The sequence below is a fragment of the Cryptotermes secundus genome, unplaced genomic scaffold, assembly GCF_002891405.2.
Source record: "Cryptotermes secundus unplaced genomic scaffold, Csec_1.0 scaffold356, whole genome shotgun sequence".
Lineage (NCBI taxonomy): Eukaryota > Metazoa > Arthropoda > Insecta > Blattodea > Kalotermitidae > Cryptotermes > Cryptotermes secundus.
Window position 1 is genome coordinate 219,371 of NW_019739946.1, and position 24,795 is coordinate 244,165.

The following is a 24,795-nucleotide window of genomic DNA, read 5'->3' on the forward strand; positions in this document are numbered from 1 at the left end:
GTCTGCATTCAAGCCATCCATCATCTGAAGATACATAATTACACTGTAAATTGGATTTATTACGAACCATGCTCAAGTCCTCAGTGTAGCATATCTACATTTGTATTATTATTATTATTATTATTATTAAAAAGGAGAGGGATGAAGAATTTTATGGTTTGTAAGTTTGAGGTTTTCACGGCGATGACTGTGAAGAAAGTCGTCTTCTGGGTTTAGGCGCCTTGTATTCTTCGTTTTGGCCGACGTTTCAGAGGAACGTATCGCCTCCATCTTCAGAGCAGTTGAATGGCTTGGAATACAGAGAGCAGTAGCTGTAGCAGTAGCCTAAACCCAGAAGACGACTTTCTTTAATTTTATGGTTGTTCTTTTGCTTTCAGTCATTGCTGTCACTTCTGTGACAACTGTGACATGAAACAAGACATATTTTTATTGCTCCACCAATTAGGAAAGTTATCAAAATGTGGTTACTATAGGATTCTGACGATGGTGTATAACACATAGAGATATTGGGTTTTTGGACTTTATCCATCGTCCTGGTTTTTAAGATAACTAAGAAAAACACAACGTTTCGGAAACTGGATCTGTTTCCGTCCTCAATCAGTGGTCCAGTGATTGAGGCTAGCTCTTTCTAAGGGACCCAACAGAATAGGTGTTTTCCCTCACCTGAGGATGGAAACAGATCCAGTTTCTGAAACGTTGTGTTTTTCTTAGTTATCTTAAAAACCAGGACGATGGATAAAGTCCAAAAACCCAATATCTCTGTGTGTTATCAAAATGTTTCTGTCAACAGCCAAATATTACCTTCCTAACTACTGGAGACAGATATTCTCAACAAACCTTAGATTCATCAACAAACTTCTGTGCTGCCATGGTGATGAACCGCAGGTCAGCCTGATGTGCAATGACATCACTTACAAACTCCCTAGTGCTGTCCGCACTGCTGCTGAGCTTATTCAAGTTAGAGAGGGACCTCTCCTTATCCTCCAGAGTTTTCTGGGCCTTACCAAGCCAAGTACAGAATGTAGCAAGCTCATTCCTAGAAGCAGCAGTAGCACAATAATCCATTAGTGCACAAATTCCTATTCAGAAATGGATATGGCATGTTCACATGCTGGTGTCATGTAAATTGAAATGTTACAAAATGAAGCTGCCAAACACACCTGAATTTGCTGAACTCATCACAAGCAGCAGTGAGCCGTTTGAGTAATCTGTCTGTTCTGTCCATAGCACGTTCATAACTAGTCTTGAGTGAGCGTCCATTCTTCTCAAGAGTGGACACTTCATCGCTTGATAGAACGTCACCACCTGATGCAACTATCTGCCGCACCTGGTCCAAGCATGATGCCACTGGTCTTGAATGAGAGTCCAAGTCATCCTTCACTTGCTGCATATATAAGCACAATGCACAAAATGAAACATAAGCCCTCGAAAGAAAAAGCATACATCCATTACATAGGTGAGCAGTAAGTACAGAAAGCAAAGATGTAAGATGATTATAATTGATAGAGCTAAAGTTCCTACACAGATTAAGAAAGAAAAAAGAAAACAAATCCAAAATTAGGACATTATGCAATATCTTAAAGTAGAGAGGTCTACACTACACACAAAGTTGGTTATATTATGGATAGAGGAGTATGGACATGCATTACATGTGGAAAGCAACAAGATTCCATTTGACGCGCAAGAAGTGAACACCACTGAGGATATGAGTGACTATGTGGATAGAATGAGCGAGTGATATTACTGAAAAGGGAGCAAAGAATGGAGGCAATTTTGTTTTTTTTTTTTAAGTGATTCACCCTTGTGAAATCTCAGCAAATGCATCTGACTATAAAGCAGTCAAGTAACTAAAAATTTTATACATTTGGTCGTGAGATGTAAAGGCTGCCATATTTTTCTCAACAGTCAGCTCACAGATGGCAGTGAGGTTGCCACCCTCACGTGCTGGCTACCCTTTAACCCCCAGGAAGATCCCTGGCACTCATTTCTGTTACAGGCTGCATCGATAAGATGTGAAATAAAAGTGAAATCTAAAGTAAAAGGAACAAATTTAACGAATATGAGAAGCCTGAAATGACAGGGAAATTCCATCAGTCTGATGGAATATGACACCTTCAAAACACTAATGAACTATCAAATTCATAACCCTTCAATATCTGTCACATGAGAAACATAAACTTTGGTGGACTATCTGATTTAAGCAAGTTTTAAGAAATTTCCTTGTTTACATTTCGTTTAATGAGAATGACAAACTCTGCTCAATATAATTCTTGTCTGTCATTTTTCTAACTTTTGTCTCTTGTTACCTGCCTGACTTGGAAATTAGACTTTTGGTTATGTTACTGATATCATTATCAGGGCTTAAAATAATGTCATCCAGTAACCTAAGGCAAGATGACTTTGTGCATTAGTAAGCATAAATTCACAAAAGGCATTTATATTAAGAGATTTTCTCATTTCCTTTTCCATGGACATGTTTTGGCAGAGCCTTAAAAACATTTCCTCTAACTTCATAAATGTTCCAACAGTACTTCATAAAAAATATTTTTTCCACTGCTGGGTGCTTACAAAATAACAATAGGCTATGATTATAATGATGGCAATAATTATGATGTCTATGACAAAATGCAATTAATTTACAGGGATATGAGATGATGAATGAATTTGTAGTTTGGTAAGCAGAACCAAGCACAATTTTTAAGTCAAACTTATAATTATTTGTCACTCAGCTCTTTTTCATTATAATCACTATCATCACAACATCAACTAAAACAACACCAATCATCATCACTGCTGCTGCTGCCACCACTATCAACATTACTGAACTCTTCCTAGTTTCATTCAGATGGTAACATCCTAGCTTACTGTAAGCGAAGTGGGAACAAATTAATCACCTTCATGGTGTTGATCTGATTACGGAGTTCATCTGCATCTTCCTGGACCACATCCTGGTTTGCCAGCTTGTCTTCCACTTCTCTAATCCATGTGAGAAGTTTCAGTAATGTGTCATCACAATGTTTATACTTCTCTTCCATCGCTTGCTACATTAAATACAAAGAAAAACTATAAGCTTCAGCAACCAAACAAGAATATATTCAAATCACGAACAAAACAAAATGGGAAAATCTGAACCAATTTTGTACATAAACAAAAGAAAAATGTTACGAGAGCATCCTTCCTCAGCTTGTTAATGTCTGCAATGTTGTTGACTTCATTCAGAAATGGGAATGAATTAAATTTCACAAAAAACGTTACTTTCAGACACACACATGGTCACAGGTCTTTGAAAACGGCAAATTTATTATAAAAATTCTTACACCACAGAAAGAATACAAGGAAGACAGAGTATAACATCATTCATGATGTTTTAAAATTATTACACTCAGTCCATAAATGTTTTATTTGTGGAACAATTCTTTCATAGTACTGTGTATCTGAGCCAGAATGACAGCCTAAACGTTCTGTACAAAATTGGCCCAAAAATATCAAATCCCATTCTAAGCTAGGACGCGAACTCATAAGTCAAGGTATAGTACGAATTCTACATGCCAAAGCACAGATAAGATGCTAGCTAATTCTTGCTGCTAAATGCTTGGCAAGCTGAGAAAGCAGCACCTAATTACTGTGCATCATTTAGCTTTAGAGCTTCTAAGTACAAGATAGTTTTAGTAATGATTTACTCTCAAATATAGGAAATGGTAAAATAATAAACCCCGTTATCAGGTAAATTTCGTTTTACAACATTATGCTTGTAACTCACCAAACTGAGAAGTCTCACAAAATCAAATATAAATATAAATACTAATTTCAAAAGCTTAGAGGAACAAGGGCCACTAAGAGCACAATCTGCCTGCATAATCCTGCTTCATGAAGAACAAAACATTGGCTTCAGTATAAATTTCAAGCCCACTGTCCATAACAGTCTGTCAATTTCTCTTACAGGCATGAAATAATATACCAGCAACTGACCAACAAGTCTAAACTCCTATAACTGATGGCACACCCTTCACCTGCATGCAGTATAGTGCATCTCAAAGCACTGAGACTTAGATTTGATGGTCCGTTCAAACTGGACTGTCAACACAATGCACAGTAACAGTGAATTCAGCATCATTGTATTGTGTCAAAAACATGTGAACACACCTACCATAAACCTGTTTGCATGCAAAGAACACATGATAGCTAATGCTATTCAAAGAAAAACACATCAATATTCCTAGCTACACATTCATCATTCACACTAGCAGCCAAGCTGTAACTTTAATCTGTGCTAGAATGCACATTTATATATGTTATGTTAAGATTAGTTTATAATTAGGAACATGTATTACGTTACGTCACATCTGAAAATAACAAGTTCAAAACCTGAAAAACAGAAACAAGTCAAAATCATGAGTAACAACAACTGAAATATATTATAGCTATTCACAGGTTTTGTTCCAGACTATTCCTTGAATTCTAATAAAAACAAAGAATAAAAGAACTTTAGTAACCTCTGAATATTTGCCACAGAACATATAACAGGTCAAAAGAACACTCCAAACATTTAAAATTGCTTTTTTATGAGTTAGTTGTCTTACTGTATAGGTTAGCATGAGGGTTAACAAGAAAATTAGCACTGCCGAGCAGATCTATTCACAACTTGAATTCAAGGTTAGTGTCCACGCTATCTCCATGCTTTTAGATGTGGAAGCGAGCACATTCTCCATTTTGCCTGAGTATCTTTGCCCCCAAAACACTGTAGCCTCTTTTTGTGTATTTTCCTTCCAATATCCAATCACCCAAATACAGTGTAATACTTTTCAACATATTAGTCAGAAAGTATGCCACGAAACACCTGAAACTAAAAAACTGAAAGAGATTTGATCAGATTAAAAAAATTCTATTCTCAGACTAAATATACATTCATAAGAAAAGTGGCTAATGTCTGTTCCCAAGATGTCACCTGCATCTGACACTGAATGGGTACAACCATCATGCATATCATCACCCTGGTGAGAAGGCACATTCATTGTGAGTAATTAAGCATTGGAAACACAACAAAGTGCAGACTTGCAAAACTGACATATGCCACTCATGTCCTAAGCATTATACTGTCAGATACAAATTCATATATTCTGGTATGCTTTTGGTATCTGATCTTAATACACAACTATGGGCGCCAGCAAGGGTGGAGGGGGGCAAAACAGACATTCCCCTCCATGATTTGGAAAAGAGAAAATTAAAGAAAAAATTTATTAAATAATAATAAAAATGTGAAGCATTTAAAAATGACCAGTATAAAAATAGGATTAAATGACCTAGCAAATTTTCTGCCCCCCTCCCCTGAAAAATCCTGATGGCACCCATATATACAACATAAATTACCGAGTTATATGGTCATGCATCATTAAACTTTCTTTATTATGTAGGGTGTACCGAAAGTCATGAGCAACTTTTTGCATGCAAACTGGGAACAGCAGATGAAAGAGAGTATGGTGGTAGGTGGAACCAGCTGTTGTGTTAACCTTGAGTATCTTGTGACCTCAATAGCTTGCATCACATGACCAGTATCACTCCTAACAAAATGGCCAACAATGATAAGTCGTTTCACCAGCGTCCTGTCATCGAATTTCTTGTGAAGGAGGAAATCCCTGCTGCAGAAATTCACCAGAACTTCAGCGTGCTTATGGAAGTGTGTGCATGGGTGCGAGCAGTGTTCGAAGATGGGTGAAACATTTTAAAGATGGGAACACCAGCATCGAAGATGAGCCTTCGAGTGATCGTCCTTGAACAGCCTCAACTGAACGCAACAAGGAAAGAGTGGATGAGATCATTCAAGATGACAGACGTGTGACTGTGGACACAATAGCCCGAAAACTTGGAATAGGGCACAGTGCAGTACAGGAGATGATTGAAAGCTTGGGCTATAGGAAAGTTTGTGATCGTTGGGTCCTGCGGTTATTGACTGAAGACCACAAAGGTCAGCGAAAAGCCATCACCTCAGAACTGCTGCAGAGATATCGACACGAAGGCGATGATTTTTTGCTCTGTATTGTGACAGGTAACGAAAGCTGGTTTCACCATTTCGAGCCTGAAACGAAACGGCAGTGTATGGAATGGCATCATTTACATTGTCCATAAAAAAAGAAGGCAAAGACAGTGCCAACAGCTGCAAAGGTGATGGGCACAGTCTTATGGGATGCAGTGGCGTTTATTCTGGCCAAATTCCTGGAACCTGGGCAAACCATCAATGCTGCTCGTTATGTCCAGATGCTGCACAAGCTCTGTCGTGCATTGTGCAATAAACGTCTGGGACGAAACATCATCCTGCATGACAATGCTCAGCCCCATGCCGCTTGCCTCACATTGGAAGCAATTGCAAAGATGGGGTGGGAAGTTCTTCCACACCCCTCCTATAGCCCTGATATCTGGCACCCTCCGACTACTATCTTTTCCGATTTATGAAGGATCAGCTGCGTGGACAACATTTTGAGACAAGGGAGGCAATTCAGAGAGCAGTGCGTCAGTGTCTTCGGATGGCTGGAACGGAATTTTACAGAAAGGGATTTTTCAAACTCCCAGAACGCTGGGAGAAATGTGTACAAAGTAGTGGCGACTGTGTGGAAAAATAAAGAAAGGTCTGTAGATTGAGGTGGTAGATTTGGTTTGTCCATTATAAAGCATTTTACTTTACAAACAAGTGTTGCTCATGACTTTCAGTACAACCCTCGTAAAAGCAAATTTCAAACAAGATAATGCAAAGAAGAATGTGAACCAAACTCTCAGGACACACATATGACAAAAATGTACTTACTGTTAATTTAACATTACAAAAATTGTTAACAATCAGACTTTCTGATAGTAGGAGCTTGGTTCTGTGCTTACTGCCCCAACAAGTAATAAAACATCATGCTGATTCTGATTTTAAGCAAAGACTAAAGGCTTTAACTATGATACAGCCAACATCAGGCAGCATTCATGTGAACACAATGAAGAAAATATTTCATGCCAATTAAAACAGAATATTTTCTGAATAAGGACTTTAATTATTAATGACATTAACATAGATTCGACACGTAACTGTTCTTCCCAACCAGATAAGTTATCTAAACAATCAAGTACCACATCTGTAGGTATTTAATATTTGGAATTAGTCAGTCCTTATTTGATACCATATTGGAAATAAGTTATAATTTTAAATGAATCTTTTGAAACAAACATCACTGCACACAAGCTATAGCAGCCTCAAGCAAATTTCTGAAAACAAGAATTCCCCATACATGCAATAAAGCCAGTAATAGTGTTTTTTTGTTCAGACATTAAGGCACATGATGAGGGAAGAAATCACAAATGAGAATATTAAACACACACAGAACTAAAGTTTCCTTAATATGATGATTTGTATAACGAAAATCAAAGACCCTGGCAGCTTCCAAAGGAATGTAGGACTTAGATCATTTTACTGTACAGTAATGTTAGAAGATTCAGTGTTTCGAACTGAAGCCTTTGGAACTGTAAAATTCTACTAAATGGGATGAAGATTAAAGTATAATCCAGCATATAAACATTCAAGCTGGGATAGCTAAGTTCGCAGTGAGACTAGCCATGAGCTGGATGACCAAGGTTCAATTCCTGGTAAGAGTGAGATCTTTCTTTTTGCAGGCACATCCAGAATGACGTAAGGTCCACCACACTGGTACCGTATGTTTTTCGTCATGGGTTAAGCAGCTGGAGTACAAATTTACAGCAAGCAATGTATACTAAAAACAAAATATGAGCTTCTGGAAACAATATAATCTACTGCTTTTCTGGTGGGAAACTTCAAATGACGGATCATATATTCCAATAAAATACTGGAACTACTAAGAACCTCACATACAGTGACCACTGTGTGACAATATATATATACACATACACATATGCATATGAAGTAAATCAAGGTAACTATAATAACATGGCCGCGCCATAGCTCAAGCGGTTAGCCGCTTGCTTCCCAGGTTTGATCCCAGGTCTGGTCAAGTGGGATTTGTGGTGGACAAAGTGGTGCTGGGCCAGGTTTTCTCCAAATACTTCGGTTTCCCCCGCCAATCTTCATTCCACCAACTGCTCCACAATCACCCTCACCTATAATCTGGGGCTGCTACAATAGGCCAGAAGTGGCCGCAGTACAAGGGACTTAGTCCCACCCCACTAGCAATAAAAAAACTACAATAACATAATAATAATGTAAATGGATGATTCAAGAATATTCTAATTGTGTAGAGTGAAACAGTCTGTTTTTAGAAAACATCAAACCAGCAGTTGGTTTCAAGGTCATGCTGAACCTACAGCAGGGAACAACTCTTCAGTGCAATCACTTCAGAATTGAAAAGGAATAAGTCAGGAGTGCCAAGGTCTTCAAATTATTTTTATCAGACTTCAACTGTATCAAATGCCAACCATTAAATTGATATAAAGTAACTTAAAAACTGAAGTCACTTCAAATATTTGTGTAGCTAAGACAATTAGAAAATAATAAGAACAAGAACAGAGAACTTACTCGTGCTTCTGCAGCAAGAATGTATCCCTTGTCACGTGCTTTAAGCAAATCGATGCTTTTTCCTGTTGATGTCTCCAGCATCCGCCCAGCTTCAGCATCCACAATCTTGCTAATTGAAATGGCATCTGTTAGAGATGATATGTTGCCACTATCAGCATCCTTCACAACTGTTGTTGATGGATCAATTAGGCCAAACTCAATAGCTTCCTCAAGCCTTAACCTCCGCCTATCAATAACTCCGGAAGAAAAGAATGGATCTGTAAATCCACCTGTTGTTGGGTTATACAGACCAAACTGCAGACCTTCAATAAGAGAGAGTCCTCGGCGTGGTGTTGTTAGAAGACCTGATTCAATTGCAGCTGACAGAGAATATAAACGTGATGTTGCACAATCTAGAACATTACCTTTCTCAGCATCCATGAGACCTTTACGAAAGGCTTCAGGCAATTTGACAAGTTTCTTTTTTGTGCTATCTTTAATTAGGGCTGAATCAGGATCAATGAGTCCAAGAGAGACAGTTTCTTTCAATGTGAGGACTTCTTTTGATTGTGGATCAATAAATTTTCCAGTTCCTACATTGAGGTGTCCTTGTTCAATAGCAGCATCAAATGTAAGTGGCTCACGAAGGAATACAACAGTACCTTGTTCAAAAATAATGCACAATGGCTTGACCTTTCCAGTTTGAGGATCAAATGCTGCTCTCTTGTTCATGTCAATAACTCCATCAGTTATTGCCTTCTTGAGTGTGCGGAAACGTCCTGTCTGTGGATCCTTCACAACTGCAGATTCAGGATCAATTAATTCATACCTTATTGCCTCCTCTAACGTGCATTCCCTCATTGTTCGTGGATCTTTGAATGTTCCACGCTGGAAATCAATTGAACCACGTCGCACAGCTTGTTGGAAGGTTATAGGTCGATCAACAGTGATTAGCAGGCCTCTCTCCAAGGCTGAATCAATTGTGTATGCTCGCTTTGTCTTAGGATCAACAACACGACCACGAGGAGTATCTATTGAACCATCCTCAATGCCTGAGTTAACACTCTTCAGCTGTCCAGTGGCTGGGTCTTTCAGTGCTGTAGTATTTGCATCTATCAGACCATGAACCAGTGCTTGGGCAATGTCTAACTTATCTCCTACAACAGGATCAGTGAACCGCCCTGTGTCAGCATGATACAGTCCATTTCTCACTGCTTCTTCAATTGACAATGGTTTCTTAGAAGTGACGATGAGTCCCTTCTCCTTAGCTTCCTTCAAAGTAAGGGTTCTCTTGCTATCAGGTATTTTGTAGGTCCCCTGTTCTTCATCTATGAGAGCTGCTTCTACTGCATCAGGCAATTTGAAATATTTACCAGATTTGGAGTGCTTAACAATTGATGTTAAGGGATTTATTAGTTCTTCTTTACAGGCATCAGATAGCATCAACCTTCTTCCTGTAGATGGATGTACAAAACGCCCAGAATCAGCATCATAAAGTCCCATGGCAATTGCTTCATACAGTCCAAACCCTGCACTTTCAATATCAACAATAAGCCCAAGTTCCATTGCATCAGACAAATAAACTGTACAGTTAGCACCAGGTTCCCTGAAAGTGCCTGCCCGTCTGTCAATGATTCCAGCTCGGCATGTTTCCACCAAAGACAGAAGACGTTCAGACTTCTTCTCCCAGTAACAAGGAAGCTGGGGATTGATGATAAATCTGCGAATAGCTTCATGTAGAGTTATCTTCCTACCAGTGTTGGGATCTGTTAATTTTCCTGTGGAATCATCATACAGCCCTTGATGAATAGCTCTCTGTATTGATACTGCTGCTTTACTATCAACGATCAGACCCAAATCAAAAGCTTCTGATATTGTTACCTCCAGGTTTCCATGTGTGAAGTCTTTAACCTTTGCAGTCTCTCCATCCACAAATCCAAGCTTAATTGCTTCTGCAAGAGAGACTTTCTTCCAAAATCCACTTCGTGTATCTTTAACATGGACAGAATCTGAATCAATTAGATTTCTCTCAATTGCATCTGCCAAGGTAAGATGATCCCCACTAGATGGATCCAAGAAGTGCCCTTTTTCTTCATCAAACACACCCTTCAGCTGTGCTTCACTAAGAGACATTGGTCTCCGAACCTCAATCAAAAGACCTTGCTCAAATGCCTCTTGGAAATCCAGCTTCCTACTGAACTGTCCAGCTCCTGCAATGGTGCCTGTCCTTGAATCCACAATCCCTTCCTCAACAGCATTACCGAATGTAATGATCTCCCCACCATTCGTTTTGACCAAAGTTGATGCAGGATCAATAATACCCCGTCTAATTGCACGATCTGTTGGAAGTTTTTCCCTAGTTTCAGGGTTTGTGAACTTTCCTGACTTTGGATCATAAAAACCTTTAAAAACTGCTTCAGGCAATGAGAACTTTCTCTTGGCAGGTACAATCAGCCCACGTTCTAGAGCATCATAGAAATGCATCTCAGCACCATTTGTAGGATCTGCTGCTGTTCCTAATTTAGGGTCAATAACACCAATCTTGATAGCTTCTCCCAAAGTGATAATATCACCAGAACGCGGGTCCTTCACCGTGAGAGCATCCCTGTTTATCTCACCTCTCTTCATAGCTTCATCCAGTGTCATCCTTTCACCATCTCCATTGATGACCATCAGTCCTGTTTTAGGATCATAGCAACCCTGAGCAAGGGCTTCCTGCAGGGACCAGGGTTTGCGTGTGGTTAATATGTAACCTTTCTCAAAGGCTATGTCTAATGTCATTGGTGTAGGGTAGGTTAGGATTCCCTTCTGAGCATCTAACAGGCCAGTTGCTGTGGACTCTCTAAAGGTAACAATTTTGTCCTGATGTGAATCCTTTACTCTAACTGAGGAACAATCTACAAAGCCCAGATCAACTGCTTCTTGAACAGTGAGCTCATCTCCCGAAGCTGGATCTGACACTTTTCCAGTGCATGGAGAATAGTATTCCTGCACAATTGCTTCAATTAGAGTAACGCTAAATTTGTTGGTAACAATTAAACCCTTATCAAGGGCCAAATCTAATGTCATTAGGTTCCCATTAGATGTATTGCGTAATTTTCCAGTCTTTGGATTCACCAATTTAGTTGCTAATGCATCATCAAGGGAGACAAAAGCATCAGCCCTGGTATCTTTGCATTCTGTCACAAATGCATCAACCAACCCCCGCTTTACGGACTCCTCGACATCTACAGCCTGTTTCGTCAAGGGATCAGTGATCCTGCCAGTCTTTGAATTATAAAGCCCTTTCCTTATCACAGCTTCTAATGACACTGGTTTTCTCGGTCCTGCAACTACATATCCTTGCATGAATGCCACTTTGAACTCCACTTCTGTTCTTGTTTCTACATTCACAATTACACCTCGATTCAGATCTACAATTCCAATTTCCACAGCTTCAGACAAAGGAAGAATATCATCATTTTCTGGATTCCGAATGCTCACTGAAACAGGATCCAATACCCCATATGTTAAAGCTTCTGCAAAGCTAAAAGTATCTCCTGTTTTAGGGTCTTGAACATCCCCAGTTTTTGGATCATACAGTCCACCATCAACAGCTTCTTGGAATGTTAGAGATGGGCGATGCTTTACTTTGATTGGCTTAATTTTGCCAGATTTCTCAACAATCCAGCCCAATTTCACAGCCTCAAAGAAAGGTACACGTTTTCCTGTTTGAGGATCCACCATGTGACCGGTGACTCTGTCGATAAGCGGTGCCTCCAGAGCTTCTCGCAAAGTAATGTAAGTTTCAGGATGGCTTCCAAGATCTTTAACTTCAATGGAGTCTGGGTCAAACACATCATACCCAAGAATAAAGTCTTCAAATCTAATTGCCTCTCCAGTTAGAGGATCAACAAATGAGTCAGAATCCAAATTGTAAACACCATTACTTGCTAAGTTCTCAGCATTCAGAAGTTTTGTGACTTTAACTTTGAACCGTGTTTTCCTGTCCACTAAACCAACCTTTGCCTTACTGAATACTTCCACAACATCTTTTAAAGCTACAGCATTTCTATCCAGTGCATCTTGCACAGTCATCTGTTCTTCCTCCTCCTCGCCAGAAGTTGGTATAGTAATACTACAACTCTCTGGTTCAATGTGCCCATCATAGATAGCTTCTCTCAATGGCATCTTCAGTCCTCTGATTATGTCCTTAACTGGAGATGGTGTTCTAGCCTTTGTCTTAATAGTTATAACAGGACTCTTGTCCCTTTCTGAAGGCTTAGTTGGACTCTTCTGACATTCAAGTGCTTTTGGAGGACTCTTCCTGCTTGGTGATATGGTGGTCTCTTGAATAGGAGATGCCTTCAAAGAAATACTCTGCTCTATCACGGAACTATTTGGCTGTGAAGATATCTCATGCGATTTCTTGTTAGTGTTATTCTTCAGACCTTTTACAGCATCTGCAACCGCCATTCCAGCAAGCACTGGAGCACTCACAATTGCCAGTAATCCCAATTTCGCAGCTTCTTTCACATTAACGCTCATTCCAGTCTTTGTATCCTTAACCCTGCCAGTTCCTGGGTCTATCATTCCTCTCTCAACTGCTTCACGAGTTGTAACAGGTTTCCCACTAGTTACATCATATATCACAGCTTCAGGATCAATAATTCCCTTATCTAAAGCTTCCTTAAAAGTGTAATTCTTTGTTGGTGAATGTGGATCACGGAATTTCTTAGTTGTATCTTCATAAAGTGTATCAAAGGCTTCTACTGGATTTAATTTCTTGACCTTCTTCCCTGTAGGTGATATAGTGGTATCCTCTGAAATTTGTGTAGGCACAGTTGTGTCCAATAAGCCTTCTTTGATGGCTTCTGAAATACTCATTACTTCTCCTGTTGCAGGATTTGTGTATGTGCCAGCGTCAAGGTCAACATATCCTTGAGCTACTGCATCTGAAAATGACATTTTAATTTCCCTTGTTGTGAATTCCTCTTTTGTTTCTGATTCATCTTTAACTATACCTCGCCTTCTGGCTTCATCAAGAGGTATTACCTCCCCTGTTTGGGTATGTTTTACTTCATCTGGTCCAATCAAGATATAACCATGCTTCAATTCTATAGTCTTAGTTGTGATTGTATGATATGAAGTCACTGTCTCAGTCACTGCAGTCACTGTTCCAGATGGCTCAAATGTAATGAGCTGTGGTATTGGTTTGATGACTAATATACCATTTTCAACAGCTTCTGACACAGGGATCACTTCCCCTGTTTTGGGGTTCCTGAAGGTTCCTTTCTCTTCATCAATAAGATTATGATCCAAGGCTTGAGTTACTTCCACACTGAATGGTGACACAGGATATGGCAAAGCCATAATAAAGTCATCTTTGATGGCTTTCTCAAGAGGTATCCTAACACCTGTTATAGGATGCAAAATTTCTTTGGTAACTGGATCTACCAAGCCACGTCTCAATGCCACAGGGAATGTCATGCCAGCAGGAGGTAGTCTCTTAACTGAACTTTCATGAGGAAGTTTCTCAAACACCTTCAAGTCCTGTGCTGCAGTTAATAGATCCACCAAGCCACTTGGTGTCTTAATCAATGATTTATCCTCATCTATACAGCCCTTAGCTATGGCTTCCTCCAGTGTCACTTTACTGCCACTTGATGGTTCCACCATCCTTGACAAGGGATCCACGATCTCACATACAATTGCTTCACGTAATGATAAATGTGTTCCAGTTTCTGGATGTACAATTTTCTTAGCATCTGGGTCCATTAGCCCCTGTTCTAACAGTCCTGGAACTGACAAACTATGAGCTACAGGAATCAAAAGACGGCCAGAGGGCCCTGCAGGATCTAATATGCCACGGTCCATGGCTTCCTTGATGGTTAAGACATCTCCATGTTGGGGATCCAATATTGCACCCTTATTTCCATCAAGCTTGTTACAGCTCAAAGCCTCCGCTAAGCTCAAACTTTCACCATCTGAGCCTCTGAAAATCTCTGGCTTCTCCAAGATGTCAGCAGTCTCCTTATCAATCATACCACTTTCAACAGCATCACATGGTTTCACAACCTTCTTACGCATCTTTTGCAGAACAACTGGTTTTGCTTCACGTTCAGGGCTCTGCGAAAAAGACCTTGCACGGCCAATTGCAACTTTGTATTTCGGTTCAGTTGTCACTCTTCCTCGTGTACGTTCTCCAGCAGATGGTCTGCCATCATCATCATCTAATGGTATTGTTGTAGTGCTCAATGTCTTAACTGGCTTACCTCTTTCAACTCCATCCTGGGCAGCTGCTGTTAAATGTTTCAAATCTTCAGGTGTGAGGAGTCCTTTTTCAACAGCTTGCTGAGCTGTGATTTCCTTTCCAGTAGATGGATCCTGTATCACAACAGACGTGGATACAATCTCGGTGGTTGTAGTAACCACTTGTTCAGGAGAAGTTCCTTCTATGAAACATTCTGTTGCAGCCTCAAAACTACGTAAGGTCTCATCATCAATAAGGCCACGTTCATATGCCACTTCTATTGGCACTTCCTCACCAGTACTTGGATCAGCAACCAAAGCTTTCTTGATGACTTTGGCAGCTTTCACAGCAGCAACAAGAGGTGAACCCACAACAGCTAACACTCCAAACTTAGCAGCCTCAGCTAACGGAATCTTGCGTCCTGCTTTGTCTTTGTAATCCCCAGTTTCCTTATCAACAATCCCCTTTCTCATGGCTTCATTAATATTCAGACTTTTTCCAGTGTAAGGATCCTTAACTTTCACCATTCTTGGCTCTATTTTTCCTGTCTTCACAGCTGCCAGAAGATTGTCTGCTTTGCCAGACTCCGTGAAGATGACTAATGAGGTAGCAGGATCATATATAATGCCAGGTGCAACCTGCAGGGGCTCCAGTATGGAAGTATCAAGCTCAGAGCTCTTTATTTCTGTGAATGTTGGTGGATTTCCAGAAGAACCTGTGCCAACATCTGACAATTCAACCAGATCAGGTTTTCCAGTAACCTTCGTAACTTGGATGAGTCGTGAAGATGCATGATCATGCTCCATTCTTCCTTCTAAGATCACAAAGTTCTTGTCAATAGCTTCTTTCATTGGAAGTTTCTTGCCTCCGTTCGTATAATGTCCAGTTCCATCCAGCACCCTCTTCTCTAAGCTTCTCAGCAAAGATATCTTTCTCCTGTTGTTAGGATCAATAACAAGTGCAGAAGCAGGGTTTATGATCTCAAGTTTTACACACTCCTCAAATGAAACAAGTCTGTCTGTGCCGGGGATAATGAATAAACCAGTAACTGGATCGAACAGCCTCTGCTCAATTGCCTCAGAGAGGTACCAACCATCAGGGGGCAGTTCGAATATCTGCTTCTCTACAGCTGCTGCTTGCCGTTCATTGGAGAGAAATTCTGCAGAATCTGTTTTCTGTGAAGTTGATTCCTGAGATGAATGAATAAGAGAGGAATCAAAAATATCATCTGCTGAGTATTGTAGTAATTTCTGCTTTACAGGAGATGCTGCTCCCTTTCTAGGTGAAGTTCTTCCTTTGCCAGCAGCAGTATCAAAGGATGGTTTCTCTTTGACTGGAGACCCTGCAGGACTCCTCCCTTTCACAGTAGGCACAACTGGACTAGGATCAAAGTTCCTCTCTTTAACAGGTGATGAGCTTCCAGAACTGCGACCTTTTGGCACAGGCTGTCCATGATCTAATGATCTTTCTTTTAATGGAGAGGTACTGTCAAGGCTTCTAACCCTAACCGGACTTCCTTCTGAGGCTTTTGTAGGTGATGCTGTACATGAAGACCTTTGCCTTGTAGGTGAATGATTTGGGCTGTTATCAGGTGATGCAAATCCAATTAGTCCCTCATTCATTGCATCATGGAGAGACAGCACCCTCCCTGTATCAGGGTCTCTAAAGGTCTGCTTAGATTCATCAATCAAACCTCGACGGATTGCTTCACCAAATGACATTTTAATGTCAGATGTAGTGACACCACTAGACGTGATGGTCACATAACGTTTTATAGTTTTTGTGACAGTCTGTGTTGTGACTGTGATAGCTAGGAGACTCCCCAACAAAGCAGCCCCCTCGGGAGAGATCAGTCTACGCCGTACAGCTTCATCCAAGGGGAGAGCTTTCCTATTTTTTGGATCCAACACCTGCCCTGTTTTTGGATCAAGGTAACATTTTGCAACAGCCTCTAGAACAGTCAGTTCCCTTCCCCTATCTCTAATACCTATCTTCCTGTTCAACATTTCCAGAACTTCTGGGCGAACAAGATTTTGCTTCACAGCTTGATCTATAGAAATTGTCTTTCCCAATTTTGGATCTACAACAAACAGTGATACACCAGTCTTCATGCTCAAAGCACCTTTAGCTATTGCTGTATTGAGGCTTACAAAGTCATTGCTATCTGGGTCTTTAAATCCATCAATATCGAAGATTGATTTCACAGATACTGAAGTTATCAATCCCTTGTTGACAGCTTCTGGAATTGAGCAAATTTCTCCTGTTGCCTGATCTCTGAATTTTCCTTCTGGAAGGATTATCTCTTCAGCCAGTGCTTCAGAGAGTGTCAGTAAATTATCTGTTTTTGTGTCTGTTATACTTTTCACAGTATCTGAATCAAGGACACCTCTTGATATACATTCTAAAATGGGAAGTGCATTCCTATGTAATGGACTACGAATCTTTCCTGTGTTATCTATCAGCTCCAAGTCACTGCAGTCTTTTAATGTCATTGGCTTAACAATTAGCTTTCTCCTTCTTGCCTCTCGCAATGGAAGAACTTCCTGAGAGAGTCCATGTATGTATTTCCCTTGCTTTGGATCTAGAATTCCACTAGCAATTGCCTCAGAAACAGTAACTTTGTTGTCTGCAGAGGCATCCACAATTTCTCTTATACTTGGGTCAATGACTCCTCTTTTAATTGCAACTGCCAGTGGAAACTTGTCACCAGAATTTCTGTCCACAATCTGCCCACTGCGATCATCTACTAACCCATGAGAAATTGCATCTGACAGACAAATTCCTACATTACTTGGTTTCTTCTTTCCTTTGTCACCTGTAGGATCCCTGTCAATTAAATTCCTTGCAAATGCTTCCTTTAAGGTGATCTGCTCCCTACCTGTAGGATCTGTGAATTGCCCTGTCTCTGGATGAATCATCCCTTTTGCAACTGCTTCAGCAATGCTAATTCTTTTGTGTTGGTCCTCATCCCTAGTATACATTACCTTTACCCGTCCTTCTGCTGCAGTCACAAATCCCCGTTCTGCATCAAACAGTTCACGCTGTATTGCTTCTAGTAATGACAGTTGTCGTCCAGACCGACCATCCTCTTCTACAATGCCACAGGGACCAAGCAGTCGTTCTGCTAAAGTAGGATCTACAAGACCCCTAGCCATTGCTTCTTCGATGCTGACTGTTGGTGATCGCCCATCTGGTGATGTCACTATCCGACCTGTTCTTACATCTAAAATTCGAAGACTTATGGCATCACCAACAGTCAGTACCTCTCCAGTTGAAGGATGGATGATCCCTGGGGTTTCTATGATGTTATCAGTTCCAATTCCTTCTTCTGATTTGTGTATCCTTTTCAGTGATCGTATTTCTGAAAACTGCATTGAGCTCCCAGACCATTTCATGGGAGAATCTTTACTGATCTTTGATGGACTCATACCAGAGCTAGCCTCACCATTTGATGGAACAGCACTAGGATAGTTGCTGGTCCCTCCTTTTGTCAGTGCTGCTGAGTTGTAGGTTTCGGAGTCTGGTTTTGAACGCTTCTTTGTAGGTGGCCCATTTGATGTGGTTACAGTTACAGTTGTCACCGATGCTGCCTTGCTGTGAGGGTCATCAAATCCTTTCATACTGTTGATTAAGTCATGCTGGCCAGATGTACTCACATGCTGGAGAAACCTGCTGAATAAACCACGCATTGACAGCATTACCAAATATCCTTCATACTAAATGAAATCAGTACTGAAACGAAATGTATCACAACAAAAATAAACTTCTCTCAAAGCTGTAACTCACATTCATTTTAGTTCTCAGTGTGCTAATCCTAAAGATCATGTATTTAAATACTAATAAAAATACATTATGTATCATCACTTATGATGTACGTGTATTTACCTCTATAAATACAACAAACATGTCACAGAATTTAAAACTAAACAACTGTGTTCCAAATAATTAAATTATAATCAATTAGCATCTTAAGAGCAACATTTCAGTTTGTCAATGAAGTCACTTTCTCCAAAAACAATATCAAACAAAACATAAATATCACTCTTTATCGTTCAAATAATTACATCTCTGGATATTATTACTCTTGAAAAATTAAAAACTTGTCACGTCGTCATGTATTACAGTGTAATATGAAATCGAACTCTTGTCAAGAGAGTTCACAGCCTTTCATTGTTTTCTTTAAACACTTAAACCTTGCATACACCTGATAACACGCGGAAACAAGCATAAATTTCAGTGTCCACAACACCAATTAATATACGGAAATTGACAATACAGTATTATATTTTCACATGTATTAGTGACTACAGACATGGTTCGGATTGGTAACTGGATTTACTGATCGTTTACAGGTAGTAACTATAAATAATTATTACATTATTGCTGATTCACTCCAAATCACTCCACATTAATCTTCTCAGTCTCCTTCCACTAGTCTTCACTATCCATTCCCTGGCAACGGATTTGTAACATAGGAATTACAAAAGTCTCACTAAATTACACCCTCCCAATATCACTGTACTATGGCACATATAAAGTCAGACACTAAGTCTTCTCATGGTGACTTATAATTCTTTTCCAACTATTAACTTCCTGTGGCTATATCCTACTGGCAACTGCCTGAACTGAACTACGCTGAATCTTACATCCTCTCGGTATGGACCATGCACAGAAAACACAGCTCTTCTATTGTTGCGTGTGTATCTGTTGGGATACCCATGTGCTTGCTACCCAGCCAGTCCATTGGTGGGCTGGCTGCTGCCTGGCAATGGTCACCTTACCACTCCTACTGTTTGTTGTGTGTTCATCTGAATATGTTTACTGAGTCGCTGCCTAGAAATGGGGTTTTCTGGCTCCATAGCTTAATCCCTTGAGCAAATCCATCACAATATATTGTATGAGAAATATGAGACGACATACAACCAATATAACAAACATGTAGATGTAAATATTTAAGAAATTTAATAAACCCAAGCTATAGAGATACAAATGTAGGCATTTATACGTACTTGTGAAATACACCCTCTAACCCATGAAGACTAGCCATTATACAAAAACCAATATGCATGATTCCACCATTAACATGACTTTAGAATACAAAAGTTATTAAATGTATTTCCCCAGCCATAAAAAAAGTGATCCTCAAACAGTGTTCAGTCATAACCCTCAGTTACAATATAAATATAAAAGCTATTTCCCTTTTCAAGTTTTAACATTTGTGAAACTAATCTGGCTGACATGACAGTAATGCTCTAAACTTGTGATGGAAGGGGGGACTCTGTTCAAATTTCAGCCAGGACACTAGATATCCTGACTGAAGTTTTCACAATTTTCTTCAATCCTTCCAGACAAAATGGCCAAATAGTACCTCACTTAGGCCATGACCACTTCCTTCCAAATTCTTTCCAATTCATCATTTATCCATCATCCTATCATTTGATGCTATATGCTTTAGGTACTGCCAGCATAATAAAATCACCTGCCCCCCCAAATTGTGAATAACAACACATACTTTTAAGAATGTGTATGTAGCTTGGCTACCCTGAGATGACATAACAATGAACACACTACTGGCAATCAACAACACAACAGACTATCATCAACTAGACTACAGCCTGCTTCAATATTATATGAGGAAGATGGAAAACCACAAATAAAGTTCACCTACAACTTGTAGACAGAAGGGTTATTAAGGAGTTGTTATATTAAAAATGTCTGTGACAGATTATTGGGTGAAGCAAACTTGTAACAGCTCATAATACCAATTTTTCCCAAGATTTTATAATGTAATTTACTTTCCAATAATTTGTATTAAATTTCCAGATATGATTCAACGTACACATACTAGAGCACAAAATACATTCTAATTTTCTGACAAAATTAAATATATGTTACATTTGTGGTAATTTAAACCCGTCTACCAAAAACTGGCTCTAAGGGTATCAGCCTTACTCAGCAAAACCAAACGATATATCAGGCCATACAAGTGTAATTTCACCAAGTGACCCACAGAACATTACACCCATTACATAAGTAAGGAAAGGTGAAAGTTAAAATACTATCCATAAATTGTTCCCTGTGTGTCCTACTAAAATAGAACTGGTTTCTATACACATATACAGCTACTTTTAACCCAGCCATACATGAAAAAATATGTCAAGTGATTTGTGTGTCTGTATATAAGCATGTGTGCATAAATACATATGTGGGCACAACTGATTACCATGACAAGAGTCAAATAAGAAAAACAAAGCTGCTACTGAACAAATAGTGTGAGACTTCAAGATACAAATAGTTCAAAGAAATACTCACTCTGAATGTGCTGCATAATGAACACTACTATTGTAAGTTCTGGATTCACTAGTGTCCATTGTAGATGACTCAAAAATGTTGAATTCAGTTCGGAATGTTCGCATTTGTCTGGGTTCCATTTGCGCTACCAGCAACTGTCAGAACAAATTATTAATATCAATAACAAAACATTAATAACACAGATAATTATTCTGCTAGTAATAAGAATTCAGCATTAATAATAATGATTAAGTACCCAACTTAGTACCACATAACCTGATGTCATATACTAGTCTTATCCTAAGAGAGACTAATTCAATCTACATCTCATATCTGCATTTTGTTGTGGCACCAGAAGTCACGGCAGTGATGATGATGATATCAAGAGTACTAACATGAGTAAAATTGTAATGAAGAAATATACAATTATATTACACAATTAAGAGAACAATAAAAATATACAGGGTTTGTCCGAAAAGTAATGTCAGTGAGTCGATTAAAGAACTTTTATGGATTAGATCGGTGCAACACATTAAAAGGCTTCAAAATAGGCTTCTTCTGCGTCGATACATCGATTCCAGCGAGATTTCTAGGCATCGAAGGCGTCATGGCAGGCGTCCTCCGGAATGTCCTTCAGAGCCTTGGTGCAAGCCTCTTTGACTTCGTCAACTGTCCCAAAATGATGTCCTTTCATGGGAGTTTTCAAGCGCGGAAACAAAAAGAAGTCTGGGGAGCCACGTCAGGACTGTAGGGCGGCTTGGGAACCGTTGGCACCTTTGAATCGGTCAGGAAGCGGGTCACGAGGAAGGCGGTGTCGGCTGGCGCATTGTCATGGTGAAGTTTCCAATCGTCCGCGATGTCGGGCCGGATGCGATAAACCCTTCTTTTGGGTCTCTTTAGCACTTCCACGTAGAATTTGGCGTTGATGGTTGTACCATGTAGTACAAACTCACATTTTCGTCGGTGGTGCTTGTTGATGGCCGTCCAGCGCGGGCTTCATCGCCGACCTATTCACGGCCTTCTAAAAAGGCCTTGTGCCACCGGTAGACCTGACATTCCGACAAACAATCGTCACCGAAGGCCGTCTTTATCATGGGAAAAGTTTCCACTGCAGACTTGCCAAGTTTCACACAAAACTTGATGGCAATCCTTTGTTCCAAGGAGCGCTGCATTGCGGCTTGCACGGGAGACAAAAACGAGTTTCACGGAAAAGCCTTTCGTCACTCTCAGGAAGTTCGGAGACGACTAAGCGACCGCGGGTTCATAAGCTGACTTCCCCCTCCACCGAGCCCAACCGGTCTGAGAGTGCTGCGACGTATAGTCACTTCACAATAAAATAACTGACATTACTTTTCGGACAAACCCTGTATGTGACATATGCACAATATACTAGACAATTATTAATAATGTGTAGAAGATTTCATGTACAGTGAAGACCAGTAAGGAATAAGATGTCACAACACTGTGCTAACAATGTTGAAACTAGCAGAACTCCAATTACCAATTCTATTTTCCCTAACATTTAAACCAAACAACATACCGCCCCTTCAACACTTAACACTTCCAGTATTTGCAGTTTGATAACTGACAATATTTGCAACTTCAGAGAGGTCCCTTTCAGAGCGTTCTCCAAATTAAGACTTCTACATATAAAAACAGCATAACATGTCAATAAAGCTCCTATCTATGACATCATCTAGCAAACAAAAATGACCTTAAAATGTTCTCTCCTGCAAAAATATCTTTCAGTCTCAATGAAGTCTACTTGGCTAACTGGACATCACGTGCAATGAATTATGGCACTCAGCATACAGCCATTACTGAGTATAACCATGTTTCTATCTTCTTCTTCACCTCATTCACTTCAATAAAGAGAACTGACTGGCTGACTGACACCATGGAGCAGTGTCCTTCAGAAGTCAACAGCCACACAGCTACTCAAGAACTCTGGAATTTGAAGGTTCATTTCTGAGTTCACAAGAGCCCACCCACTAGTCCCTATCCTGAGCCAGATTAATCTAGTCAATACCACCCCATCCTATTTCTCTAAGAGGCATTTTAATATTATTATTCCACCTAAGTCTAGGTCATCCTAGTGGTCTCTTTCCTTCTGGCTTTCCCATCAAAATCCTACATGCATTCCTCTTCTCCCTATATATGTGTTACATACCCTGCCCATTGCATCCTCCCTGACGCCATCATTCTAATTATATTTGGCAAAGAGTACAAGCTATGAAGCTTCTCATTATGCAATTTTCTCCAATCTCCTACTATTTCATCCCTCTTTGGTGCAAACATTCCCCTCAGCACCATGCTCTCAGATACCTTCAGTCTATATTCCTCCCTTACTGTCAGAGACCAGGTTTCACACACATACGAAACTACTGGAGAAACTAGAGTTTTGTGTATTTTAATTTTAACATTTTTAGACAGCAAATGAAAAGCAAAAAGGTTGGGAACTGAATGGCAGCAAGCATTACCTGAATTAAATCTGATCTTAATCTCCTCATGAATCAAATTTTGATTTGTTACTGTTGTTCCCAAAATTTGAACTTTGCCACACTTTCATAGCATCTGTTATTTATCTATATGTTATGATTTGCCTTACATTTTGGTCATGAGACATTAACACATACTCAGATTTCTGTGTCTACTTCTAATAAAACCTCCTTAATGGAAACAATTAGGTTCTGTGTTGTTCTTTATGGTATTTATGTTACCTCCCAATAGATTTACATCACTGACACAGACCAGAAGCTGATGTATCCCATTTCATTCATCTGGCATGCTTTTCATGGACCTTGCTAATGACATATTCTAAAGCAAAGCTGAAAATCAATGGCAATAGATCATCTCCTTGTTTCAGACCATTCTGAATGGGGAATGTATCAGACAAAATTTTACCTGCTATTTGTGATAAAACTGATGAAGTTCAATTTTGAGCTTCATATAAGGTAAGTAATGCATCCATCCAAAATGGGTTTTAAAATTAAATTCACTGACAACTTTTAATGAAGATTGCCTTCCAACATAAATTTAATCAAATCTGTTGGAATGTTTAAAAGATAAAACAAATGGATAAAAAGATATAACCTTCCCATTATACATTCACTTTATGCACTTCAGGCAAAGAACACACACACAAAAAGAGCTTCATCTCTTTGTTCACCTTCGATTTCTTCATGGCAGAAAATCTGCCTTCAGTAGATTTCTTCATGGCAGGGAAATCATTTACTTTTGACTTCTTCATCCTAATGGTAATAACTGCTTTAAAACACTACTATTTAGATAATTACAAAACCTATCATTGCTAAGCACAATCCATTCACACACACATCAACCTGCTTCATGACAGACTAAAATGTCTTCAGGCTATTCTTACTGGTATGAGATGGGATTGTCTGCATGCTGACTGTAACTGAGTAGGAGTAACTTCCCCTGCCCCTCAACTGAAGTGCAAGTGGGACTGCTGCTTGCTTCATTCTCCTCCATTTATTCATGGATCAAATCAAACCATGAAGCAGTATTACTCTGTTAATTAACTGTTTATTTCAGGATAATTCCATCTTATTAAGACTCTGAACAACACTGCATCACAGAAGATACATTTCAAATGTATCATTCTTCCATTCTTTGAACTTTTTATGTTCTTCCTATACTTTGTTGTTTGTACTGAAGTGAAAGTTTTGGGAAAATGTTACTCTCCATTCTGTTTATGTGTAGTTCACCACTTTTCTACATAGCTGTCTACTATTCCCTTTACCAAATACAT

General features: G+C 39.6%; 1 protein-coding gene across 2 annotated transcripts in view; it reads right to left on the bottom strand.

Annotated features, from left to right (window-relative positions):
* LOC111872086 overlaps positions 1-24,795 on the bottom strand; it is a 402,164-nt gene that overhangs the window by 131,338 nt on the left and 246,031 nt on the right. For both annotated transcript variants that reach the window (XM_033754522.1, XM_033754523.1), the window contains 5 exons: positions 21,045-21,178; positions 8,522-18,404; positions 2,895-3,041; positions 1,161-1,384; positions 838-1,036 (listed from right to left, as the gene is read on the bottom strand). In XM_033754522.1, the coding sequence (XP_033610413.1) occupies positions 838-1,036; positions 1,161-1,384; positions 2,895-3,041; positions 8,522-18,404; positions 21,045-21,178 (10,587 nt within the window). The remainder of the gene's footprint in view (positions 1-837; positions 1,037-1,160; positions 1,385-2,894; positions 3,042-8,521; positions 18,405-21,044; positions 21,179-24,795) is intronic.